The sequence below is a fragment of the Fundulus heteroclitus genome, chromosome 23, assembly GCF_011125445.2.
Source record: "Fundulus heteroclitus isolate FHET01 chromosome 23, MU-UCD_Fhet_4.1, whole genome shotgun sequence".
NCBI classification, from domain to species: domain Eukaryota; kingdom Metazoa; phylum Chordata; class Actinopteri; order Cyprinodontiformes; family Fundulidae; genus Fundulus; species Fundulus heteroclitus.
Window position 1 is genome coordinate 32117482 of NC_046383.1, and position 12361 is coordinate 32129842.

The following is a 12361-nucleotide window of genomic DNA, read 5'->3' on the forward strand; positions in this document are numbered from 1 at the left end:
TAATGTTCGATAAAGTCCCCGAGATAGTCGCGGAACTCCACGGCCACGGACATGGAGAGCGTCAGGCGGCTCTTGTTTCCCCCAGCGCCGACCTCGGCTATCTTTAAGAAGCGGCCTTTAACATTCTGCTTCACATCAAGGTAGAAGCGTTTGTTCTGGATGTCGACACGCTTGGAGGCGAGCTCCTCGGTGTCGTGCTGCAGCCGGGACATGGCGCCCATCGCGCCTGGGGGCAGCGAGCCGGGGCCTGCGATGGGCCCTCCGTGGTCACTGCCACTGTCTCTGTCCGCCATGATGCTGCCTCCCTGCGTTACCTTCCACCGTCTCCCTCTGCCTGCTGCAACCTCGGCTGCCCGTCAAACCGCTCCGCTGCTCTATCGCGAGACGACAGAAGGGGAGGAAAAAAAATGAAAGTAGCTGGAATCTGAGCTGCGTTCAAGAGACGAGCGCTGCTTTTGCAACACTTAGCAGACGTTTTATTTCCTCTTTCAATAAAGCAATATGCTGCAGAGTGAAGTTAGCTTTTGTCAGAATCAGACCGGAATCACGCAATAAAAGCATCGCCATAACATAATTACGGAGGTTCGTTAAATGCCCTGTCTTCATCTGTTGGTGTCTCAAATCATCCTTGTCCTCATTCTTATCTTCTCAATAAAAGGCAGACAGTGACAAAGCCTTACCTGTTGGTTATTGGGAGGGTGTTTCAGCACCACGGACAGCTGTTCTGGGTGTTCAGCACCACGGACAGTGAACCCGCACAGCCCACGTGGAAGCAGATGAACAGTGGGATGAAAACGAAATTTGTGAATGAGCAGTCTGTGTGGGAGTCTGCGGGAAAAAAAACCTGATGAGCTGCAGAACATCATGAATTATTTGAATGCGGTTTTTTTTCCTTCTTTCGTTTTTCTTCTAGTTGTGTCATTCTTTGCTAGCGAGAACAGATTTGAAGGAGTTAACCCGTGCTGTAGCAGCTGGCATCAGTAAATCCATCTTGTTTAGAAAATAGATATAGTATAGGATTAAATAAACCAAACACATTTTTAGTCTCAGTTGTAGTTCAAATTTTCTTTTTTGGTTAAGGATAATTTACATGAAACAAATTAGTTTGCCCCCCTTTTAAAATCCGATTTTTTTTTTTTTACTTAGCAAAATCAAAGCGTAGCTATGTCTGTTGACATTTCTCAGTTAACTGGATATTCCTTTTGTACTCAGATGTGGTCTGGTTGTTTTAAAGGAATACATTATCTATCTTAACATGCACAGAAAACAGATACACAGGGTGAACTCTCTTCCTGCTTATAATCACCCATTCACTGATGTGATCCTTCTCATTCTTTCCAGAAACCCCTCAGAAAACCCTCAGAAAAAGTTGACAATTTGTCAAACTATCCTTGGAAATCCACTACAAGTATATTAAAATGTTTCTCAGTGACTGACCCGGTTTCCGTCAAACCTTTCACCTGTTAGCTCTTCACATTTAACTCCAAAAATATTGTTGGTGTACAGAGCGGCTCATGGAAAGCATAATAATTTTAAGGTGCCAGGTCCTGTGGATGCAAACCCAGCCAAAATCAGAAGTTTGACAGTCGGTACCCGTGTGTTTGGTTTTCATCAAACCTGGTACCGTGCCTTATGGCTAAACATTACTCATTTGATCTCATTTGTCCAACTTATATTGTTCCACAAGTTTTGTAATTTATTCGCACGGAACTTTGCAAATCTAGGTCTGTCATGTTCCCTGTAGGAAGAAGAGGTTTTATTCTGTAAACCTTTTCAGATGAGTCTCTCTCTTTTTTTTTATATTTTATTTTCTGACTTAAAATATTTTTTTTTCACTTGTAAATGATATTTGAAAGGATTTAAACTTTTTCAGAAATCATGTTACAACCCTTCTGCAGGGGTGGAAAGTAACTTGTTGTATTTATTCTCATTACTGTAATTAAGTGCAATTTGTGTGTTCTTTGTACTTTTTTAAGTAGTTTAACATAAGCAGAACTTTTGAAATTTGAAATAACATCATTTACTAAGTTAAAAAAAACAAAAACAAAAAAAAAACACCGGAAGCTACGGCAGTGATCCTTTGGCTGGGTTTCATGTTAGTGTTATCAGATCCCAAGATAGCGGCACATCAGTTGTAAGTTTGTGGCGTTAGCAAAAACCAATCAACTACAACTGAAGTTGATGACCAAGAACAAGAAGAAAACCCATGGCCATATTTGAGAGATTAGGTTAAGTTTAAACACAAAAAAGGCTTTACTGCAGAGACATCTTGTCTCTGCAGTAATCACATCATTTTGTGTTCAGGTCATAATTTTGAAGCTGTCCAGTTTTCTCCGTGATCTTTTTTTTAGTTACTTCACAATATTTGCTGTGACCCTGCTAAACAAGGCCATGGACATCCAGATAACCAATCTTGCGAGTCCTCCATTTTCATTCTATTCACTTTTTGATGTCTTTGCTGCAACTCTGTAGTCCAAGCTGAAGGATGCCAAAGCTACAAGTGGTTAAGGGAACATGTTTGTTGTTGGGTATATTAACCCACAGACTTCATTACACCATTCCCCAGCGTACTACAAAAATGGCCAAACAGGGTGAAGTGGAACGCCCTGGGACCTGGAGGGGGTCAGTGTGTGAAGTACCTCCTTTAGATTTAAAGAGACAGCCCCTAAACGAGATGCTCTCAGATGTACCTCAGCAAAGGGGTAAAAAGACGCTGTGGGGCAACAATAATGAGGAATTCAGACCAAAGTTTTGTAGCTCCACTTTATAGAGACCACAACTGAATGATTTAAATGTGGAACGGAAAATATTAAAAAGTATATGTCCCCTTTAATCGAAAACGGTTTGAGACCCATAGCTCCACGTTTCCTTCTTCTGCTCAAAATAAAGTAACTAAGTAACTCAAAATAAACTTTTAATTAGGTACTTTTTACATTTACTTGAGTAGCATTTTACAATGGTGATTTTACTTGTATTTAAGTAAAATGTGATCAAAGTAACTGTACTTTTACTTGAGTACATTATTTTTGGTACTCTTTCCACCTCTGCCCTTCTGATATTGATGGGATGCAACGGATGCTTCTCTAAACTTAAGGCTTCTGTCTTTCCTTCTTGCCACTGTGTTACCAGAAAGTCTGTAAACTCAACCCAGTCGCCTGCTCAAGCAGCAAACTGCATGAATCCCTGTTTTAATGGTGCTGATCAGACTAGCTGATATTAAATGAATCAAGCACATTTGATTGGCAGTTTTTCCTACTGCAGCTTTTGACTTTCTTGGAAACTTTGTTTTTCATAGTAGAAAATGTTTTTCTATAAAGTTTGAGCAGAGAGATGACTAGACAAACGTGTTTTGTTGATTTGTTTCTGGACTGGATATGTTTCTCTGCATTTTGTTGGTATTCTTATCACCCTCATTCTTTGCTCAGGGTGCTCACATTTAATGTGTTTTCATGAAGAATGGTTTCTGTGTTTCTGGGCACACATAACCACACTTGACATGGTTGCACTTATTCCGAGGTGTGTGTGTGAAATAGGAAAAAAAAAAATATTGCATTTAGGTGGAAAAGTATAAACAAATAAAGCAGTGTTTGCACAAAGATGATGAAGCTGAATATTGATTCAATTGTGTAATTTGAGCGTTTGAAAATTTTCTTCCTTTTAAACATCCTTTATTAATCGTTCGTTCACAACTCTGGTCAAAGTTTCACAGGTCAAATATCAGAAAATTGTGAAAATATCGGAAAAAGGAATGTAAATATTTTTTGAATAAAGAAATTTGATGGTATACAGCACCACCCCTGCTTTCTTTTCTTTTTCAAACAAACTAATCATTTGATAAGAGCTTGTTTTTTACAGGAACACTATCACTGAACCCCTAATGCATTAATAGTATATTGAGCTTGGTCTATTTGAGCTGAGGTGTGGCTGACTTCTGTTGGAAACTTGTTTATCCACCATATTTGATCCTTTTTATTTTGTTGTCTTTTCAAAATGGATACATTTTCAGTCATTTCCAGATCCTGACCGGACAGAAAGTCAATCCAGACCATGGGCCACTACCTTGTTATCAAGGAATCATGATTTCTGTTAAAGTAGAAAAATAGCTGTATTAGAAATCCAGCATGAAATGTATAATACCATAGAATTTGATCATCTGTGCGTTTGATTAACAACTCTGGAGATTTTCAACAGACAAGTTGTCAGCGTAACCTTAATACTGAGATTTACAGCAAAACATGAGTAAAGAGAAAGAGAACTAGCATGAACTGGGTGCCTTCCTGTGCCAAGGAGGGTCAAAATAACGACACGCATGTTTGCTGAAGATTGTTGTAGAAACAAGTGCTGAGTTAGACGGTTCTTTAGAAATAAATATTAAATTTGGCCATGTTTATGCTTTGGAGTGAGAAAATGTCCCTCGGTGTCAGAAAGAAACGAAGCATGCTGAATGTTTCCAGTGGTGAATGACTTATAATATTATTTAGAAACCGTGAAACACTGATTAAATGTGATGTGAATTCTAAGCAAAGAGACTGAATCTTGCAATAAGTTTTTATTCTGTCTTTACTTTCATGAAGACCACAAGAGCAACCTATTGTTATTACAGACATGCACAGAACAGCTGATCTTAAAAGCATTACAAAAACCTTAAATGAATCCCAGTGAATTGAATTATTCCCCTACTAAACTGTTGATTAGATGCCTTTTTGTGGTGAACGACTCTGAAAGGAGCTTATTAATTAGATCACATTAAGTTGAACATTTCACATCGAATGGTTGGACGTTACATTGGCTTTTTGAAATCCAATTTGGACCTTTGAACGTGAGAACCCTTGATCTCAAAAGCAACACAGCACATGGGAGGAGAAGAAAATCTGCAGACGGGCTTCAAGAATATAGAATATCATTGAAATTTGTTTCAGTAATTCATTTGAAAAAGTGAAACTCATAGACTGAATACACACGGTGGATAAGGTATAGTACATATTTTGATTTGGACGACTGCAGCTTACAGCTAATTAAAATCCATTCATTGTAAGCCATTACAAGGCCTTTGTTAGGCAGTAGTATAAAGCTTGGTACTGCACATTACTCCAGACTTTTTGAATTGAGGAAGCTTCCTGGAGAGGAAGCGAAACGTCTTCGACTACGGAAAACAAGTCCAGTTGCTTTGTTTTTAACTTTTTTTAGAATGACCATGACCTGGATGACTGAGAATGTTCACCAGCATAAAATCCATTCGATTTCTCAGAAAATGTGTATAACACAAGAAACCAACCTAAAAAATGAAGGCAGAAATTCTGTTGGTTGGTGAATAATGTACATTATTGAACAGTATATGTAATCCTGTTTGGGGCTCCTTTGGATGAATTCTGACATCGGTGTGGTGTAGCATTGGGGTGACCAACCTGTGGCACCGCTGAGGGGTTCAAAAAACCCAGGCTGCTTTAACGGCGACCTACAGTTTATCTTCAGTTTTAGGTCTGGTGCCTGTTGCTGTATCTTCCTCTCCAAAGTGGGGTCTCCATCTGGGCTTCTGGTCTGTAGAGTTTGCCTACCAGTGGAGCACAGTCACACCATGGTGATGCTGTTGTTTGACAGGTTGTTAGGAGATGTGGTTATCTCCACTGCATGCACGTTTTTAACCAAACTTTTTTTCCTCCACTCAACTTTCCATGAATATTTTCGGATACAGCAACCTTTGGTGACTGACTGAACAAGTTGGCAGTCTACCCCAGGATTGTGTCAATGGCACCGGTAACATAGCATCTTATGTAACATTAATATTTCTGTGAAACCCGGTTATTGTTTCTCACCAAGCCTAAACTTTAATCGGAGAAATTAACAGATACAAGCCAATGACCACAAAAGGGGGTTCACGTTTTGAATTGAATTAATAAAACAAATTTATGAACTTTAATATTCTGATTGTGATGCACGTTTCAATGACTGGTAGGGGAAAGGGCCTACTTGGGGTCAACTTAAAAAAAAAAAAAAGAGTAAGAATTCAGAGCAGCCATTATAAAAGTGGTTTTACTGGCAGCAGCCGGGGTGCAGAAGGCATCACACCCGCAGATAGTGTCAGCTGTTGCTGTTGCCATCCGGCCCTGTTGAAGGAGCTGAACTGCAGTGACTCGCGTATTTCGGGGCGTGCTCATCTGTAGCAGCGTGCGGTGAGAGAGCGGGTTTGTGCGCCTCTGCTGTGGGAACGCCAAGATGAGGTCTTGAAGCCCCTCTGCACGCATCGCCATGCTGAGGGACCCATTGAGAGAGTTTCGCAGCGTTAGTCATCGTTACGGCCATCCGCAGTGTGTGTAGCGGTCGCTTCTGCTGCGCCTCCTGTACCCGAGATCCACAACGCGGGCATGGTCGCACGCCGGTGGCGTCCGTAGCGGAGGGCCGGTGCTCGCCCCGGTGGTTCAGGCTGTTTGCGCAGGACGTGGCGGGCCGACGCCAGTGACCGGGCAGGTGATGTTTGCTCACGTCAGCCGCTCGCATTTGATGAGGAGCGCAGGGGACGCGGCTGGAGGGTTCGCGCTACTGTTGCAACGCCTCACCGGATAACTGCTGCTATCTGGCCCTGTCCGTCTGTATCTCCTCCTTTCTTTCTCCGGAGGTTTTTTTTTTTTATTTGTGGCTTTTTTTTTTTCCTCGCTCACGGACCAGCGGAACTATTTCAAATCGAAAAGACGGGCTACGGGATTTTAGGTGCGTGTGCGTGGAGTGCGCATCATTTCTTGTGATTCCCCCTGTACGCGCAAGAGAGGCAATGCGCCCACCCATGCGATGCTAGCCTATTAGCTGAAGAGAAAGGCAGAGAGAAAGAGAGAAAGAGAGAGAGAGAGAGATGTTTCCGTCCTGGATCTGAGAGGAGGCTAATTTACGAGTCTCGTTTTGCCTTTCAGGGAAAAAGGGGGAGATAAGAAGGGGAGGTTGGTCGGTGAAGGAGAATGCAGCAATCACATTTTTAAGCATGCAGAAGCGAGCCGTTTCCGGTTCCTAGGCTGCCGTATCCCCCCCATCCGACGCCCGCAGCCGTATGGGGAAAGCAGAGGCAGACACAGATGGCATGGACACTTCCACGACGTCTGCCACTCTGCCCTGCCTGCTCTGCCGGAGCCCGTTCACCGCCGTCTCTCTCTTCCAGCTCGCTCCGCCGCCCAGCAGCACTGCAGCACAGCACAGGCTGACGGCATGAGGCTTGATCCAGTGCATTTCTCCATGCTGGTCATCGGGGTCTCCTTCGCCTGTTACGCCCCGAGTCTCAACTCCCTCCAGGACCAGGCGTACAGATCGGCCGTGGTCATCGAGGGCGAGGTGCGCTCCTCCCCGGAGAACGTCTCCTCCAGCGAGCCCTACAGCGTGAATGTCAGAGTGCTGGATGTGTGGCCCGTCAACAGCGGCGGCCTCGAGAGGGAGCAGCTCGTGACCGTCGGGGACTTCGGCTCCGAAGCCCCCTGCACCACCGTGGAGAAGGACCACAGGTACATCTTTTTCATGGACCCGACCGCCGAGCCCCTGGTATTCAAGGCATCCTACGCCCCCGTGGACGCCAGCGAGCCGGAACTGAAGAAGGATGTGGAGAGAGTGCTGTGCGAGGACTGCGGTAAGTTTAAGTCCTTTCCCCCCCCTTATACCTGCCATGCACTCACAGCGCACTGTAAGGGCCACTGGAGGTGCCGTGGTGATGTAAGGAGACACACGGCGCGTCGTGGATGTCAGTGGACACATGAACGCACGAAGCCCTGCGTTCAGACCTTGCCCAACTCCAGTTTTGGTTCATATTGCAGTGAGAAGTGAGGACATTGAGCTGGGAGGGAGGCAGGAAACAACTGTAGATACCAGGAGGTTCTGTGTGTGTGCAGGGTCGACCCAAACTTCCCTTCACGTGGATCTGCTGGGTGTCGAGGCCAAGTGTGACAGAGTCAGGGACGGCCACCTTCACCCCATTTCACAACTTTGCCCGGCTGCCTTCCACTGTGCTGCTGGTTTCTTTTAAATGCTGCAGAACCTTCACGCTATGGAGTCTAGAGACAGTGCATGTCACTGGAGGCTTTTGTGTGTCAGTATAAAAACTATTCTTTCTTTAAGTTACAGAAGCTGTACATAACTTCTTTTAATCAAATATTTACAAGGAACACTCTGTATGTAATGGCGTCATAGGAGTTTAGACTAAAACATCCTGTATTAGAAGACTTGATATTTACAATTTATCCAGCGTTTGTCTAATTTCCTTCCTTCCTTCTACCCAAATTTGGGGAGAATACACTCAATTCTCCCCAAATGTCTTTTTCGATAAGGCTAATCTAATTAGCTCAAAGGAAAAGGTGTGTTTAAGAAATTGACAGTAGGGATGAAAACAGTTGACACCGTGCAACATTACTAAAAAAAGGAATGCTTTATATTTTCTATATTTAGCCCCAGAATAACACGGCTGCTGTCTGGAGGCAGTAATTCCTCTGAAAAGCTCACTCAGATGTCTAAACAAAGGGTTCTAGTGTTTGAAATGACAGTTTCACGTTCTATTTTTACATCAGCGAGCTGCTAAAATTATCGAGCCTTTAATCCTTCCTGACAGTGCTGTTGTCATCAGTCTAAACAGATTTTCTAATGGAGGCAGAAGTTCAGGAGCGGAGCTACTCAGCAGATGTTCGCCTCAGCTCTGCTTTTTGCCCCGTGTGAGAGAGTCCCTGCAGCCTGGCTTTGTGAATAATGCATGTTTTTCACAACAGGAGTAATATACACACACTCACAGGAAGAAGGAGCTGCAGAGGGTGCGGGGCGCAGGGAGGATCCGTGACTTCCCTGCGATCCAGGGTGGCAACAAGTGGCATCGTTACATCACCTTCCATTTTAAAGACCCCTTAAGTGCTAGACTTTAAATTGAATCACAAAGATACAAACAATAAAGCCTCTTCAGCATTGGCACTGTTTCTGTCTGGCTGTACGCTCAATAAACAAAAACGCCTGTTCATTTACCCCACAGGTAGCTCTCTTCGTCAGTGGACTGATCCTGAGACACTCTCTGACTCCACTGCCACTTTTCAGTGGATGGATGCAGTGACGTCAGGAGGGCTGTGCAGTTTAGGAAAGCTCCACACAAGTTTTAGTTTTGAATAAATGCTATTAAAGCTCTCAAGTTTTGCTTTACTTTTAAAGTTAATCAGAGTTTTGTTGAACTTCCACTTTCCAATCCAATACTTTCTGTTTACCTGGGGTACGACATGACACAGATGTGCTTTTCTTGTAGCCACTAGGCTAGAAAAGGGTCTGTTTTTATCTGGCACAAATACCAGGTTGGTGAGGGAGGGAAAAATATCTAAAACTTGTTGTTAGAGCACTGGCATCTCTGGTCTCCATAGCAACCATTAGATGCTGGGGAAAAGACCAGAAAAGCCTCGTCTGGCCTACTATCACAAGCATAAACACATGGAGTCTGCTAAGTTCTGCTGGGGCTTTAACCGGGACGACGTCCTGATGAGACGACGTTCAGCGGCTTGATTACGTCTCTCTAAACACGCCGCCTACGGACATCTTTTCAGCACTACTTTTGGTCCGCCAGTGTTTGTCCTAATGTTGCCCAGAAAAGAGTGTTGATAATTGGACTCGTTTGCAGACGGGTCCTGTGAAGGTTTCACATAAACGGATATGTTTAAAGTCGGGCGTGATTTTTATCAATAAGAGTTTTTCTTTAATCTTTTTACTTTTTAGCCACATTACCACCTTGAGCCAGAAGATGGCGTCGTCTTCTCTGTGTGCGCTCCTTGAAACTTTAGTCCCATAACGTTCCCAGAAACGTTATGGGACGTTACAACTACAAAGAGATAACGCTGTACAACCAGGGTCCGAAATTAACACTCACCAGATGCCAAATGCGAGTAAATTTTCCGTTTGGCAGGTCAATTTCAGAGGACTAGCTGCCGCATGGCGGGTAAACATTTGGACCAGATAAGTGTGTTTTTCAGTCATCGTTTGGGTGGATGCTTCTTTATGTTCCTCTGTTGTCAGCTCGTACACAAACACTCGCACGTGACACGAGAACGACAGCAACTACGTCGTGTCCGTTTGCTAACAACTAGCATTTAGCTCAGGCTAACTACGTAGCGGGATTATGTGGAGAGATTTAGCAGGAGTCCGTCAGAATTGAGATTTTGGCCGGTTGATTTTTACATCTACCGGCCAACTTGGCCAGTGAATCATGAAGTTAATTTCGGACACAGTGTACAACGTTACTGTAAAACAATTCAAGCATTTCGGCATCTGGATTACACTCTGCCAATAAAAGCTTTGGTGCATCCACAGTAAACTCCACATGTCAATAGTAAGCTGAAAAACTACACCGAGTGGTCCGGACCTTTCAGCAGAACGCCCCTGCAGTTCACATTGGCACTGTTGAGAATCTGCTCGTCTACATTAGGCTGGACTGAGCAATTATTTCCCTTTTAAAACAGTAGCAAGCAGTTGAGCCCGGTTTCAAACCTCTACAGAACTCGGAGGGAGGCGCATGTGTGGAAGAAAATCAGCCGTGGGTGTCGGTGATTTACAGATCGCTGTGTTCGGTCTATTCCTGACAGTGCAGGGGAAACGTTCACGAGGCTTTAAATGATCGTGAGACGCATTTTAACTGCCCTAACAGTAGAAAGCGTACAGTACGGACGTATGCAGCGTATCATCGCTGAGCTCTGCTGCATTTCACTTCTTTCTCTCTAATCTCGCAAATGCTCAACTAAAACAGGCTCTTGCTCACCGCTCAAAGCACAAAACAATTCCTGACATCCTGAGCACTCCTGCAGCATAATGTAGGTCTTCTCTGATCAGCGCTGCTGGCAAGTCTTTCTAGATGCATTGACAGTTTGTTCCTAAAATAGCTTTATCTGATGCCCAAACATGCTCCTGTCACTGATGCTGGATCTAACGCTGCGTACCTCTCTCTCTCTCTCTCGCTCTCTCTCTGCCCTGCTTCCCTCTCTCTCCTCCTGCTGTAGCTGACTGTAGCTGGAGTGTGTGGTTCAGCTTATGTCTGCCCTTCTGTCAGTCATTCAAAGCGTGGAACAGAGGGAGGAGAGGGGGTTGGCAGGAGGGGTCTGTAGCTTTAAAACTACAAAAGGGATGTGGCAAATAACTTTCACCCGTAGCGAGGCCTTTTGTGCCCCGTCAGAGCTGAAGGGACCGAGGTCAGGGATAATATTACTGTGCGTGCGTCTCGTGGGTCCGTCTCAACATGCGCACAGCACACATTGGTGAGATAGAAACGCATCGTGATCCATGCTTGCAGTGCAAGGTGTTCGCTTCATGTTTCACAATATACCAACACAACTCGGATTTGCAGGATTGATAGATTTTCTGTGTTTTACCTTTTTACAAATACCAACTTGAAAAGTAAAAGATGCATTTGTACTCAGCCTCCCTGAGTCAACATGTCATGTCAGTTATAGCTGGAGGTCTTTTTGGGTTATGTTTGTACAATCTTAGCACTTTCAAAGATTGAAATCTTGACAGATTCTCCTTCTCAAAATAACGCCAACCTAGTCTAATTAGCTGGAAAGCGTCTTTGAACATCAGTTTCCAGGTTTCAGCAGACGGACTTTGCTTTTTAAACACGTGAATAGGTTTTGACTAAAACCATTCCTATGCAGATGTGGCTCTGCTGGAAGATGGATGTCTGTCCTCAGTCTCACGTCTTTTGTAGCCTTTCACAGTTTTGTTTTCACCAGAACTCCCTTGTAGCTCCATTCACCCTCCTATCAACTCTGATTAGCATCGTTGTGTCTGCTGAAGAAGACCACTCCCACAGCATGACGCTGCCACTACCATGTCGTCTGACCAAAGCACTTTATTTCACCTGTTTACTGTGTCCCTCACATGGATTGTGACAAACTGTCATTTATTGATATCAGAGTAAAGTGGCCTTAGTACAAATGCACAATGTAAGCATCCACAAGGCTTGATGCTGCCGCCGCTATGTTTCATCACTGGGATGAGGTTTTCTTAAGGATTTATTTGTCAAAGATATTGTAAACCATGTAATCTTTAAACAAGTTTAATATTTATGACTGTCATTTATAATCCAACCATTTATTTTCAGTTTTTGTTTGATCCTTTTCACTTTACTTGCAGAACTAGTTGTTACTTTTTTAATTCAGTAATTTTTTCTCGGCGATCCTGGAAAGGAGCCTCCAGATAAAATGTATGTTTTTATTATTTCCTCCTCCTCACAGATTAGTGTTTCGGTTTCCTGCGAGAAAAACTGCACTTTTGTCACGTTAGAGGCGCAAATGTATTTTTATGTAGATTTAGAGATTCAGCCTTCTTGTCATTGCTGGAAACAGTTGTGGTAAACACATTTCTATGTGTACAGTTTTAC

The 12361-nt window shown here is 43.7% G+C and overlaps 2 protein-coding genes across 5 annotated transcripts in view; one reads left to right on the forward strand and one right to left on the reverse strand.

The window, feature by feature from the left end:
- Positions 1-5: 5 nt before the first annotated feature.
- On the reverse strand, positions 6-384 carry purab (purine-rich element binding protein Ab; the record flags this gene model as incomplete). Its single annotated transcript, XM_036127704.1, has 1 exon — positions 6-384. A coding segment is annotated over exon 1 (288 nt), but the record flags the coding sequence as incomplete, so codon positions are not given.
- Positions 385-5896: 5512 nt separating this feature from the next.
- nrg2b (neuregulin 2b) overlaps positions 5897-12361 on the forward strand; it is a 112524-nt gene continuing 106059 nt past the window's right edge. For 2 of the 4 annotated variants that reach the window (XM_036126995.1, XM_036126998.1), the window contains exon 1: positions 5897-7603. In XM_036126995.1, the coding sequence (XP_035982888.1) occupies positions 7192-7603 (412 nt within the window). In that variant the 5' untranslated portion in view covers positions 5897-7191. The remainder of the gene's footprint in view (positions 7604-12361) is intronic. The other 2 variants (XM_036126997.1, XM_036126999.1) reach the window with 1 other exon arrangement.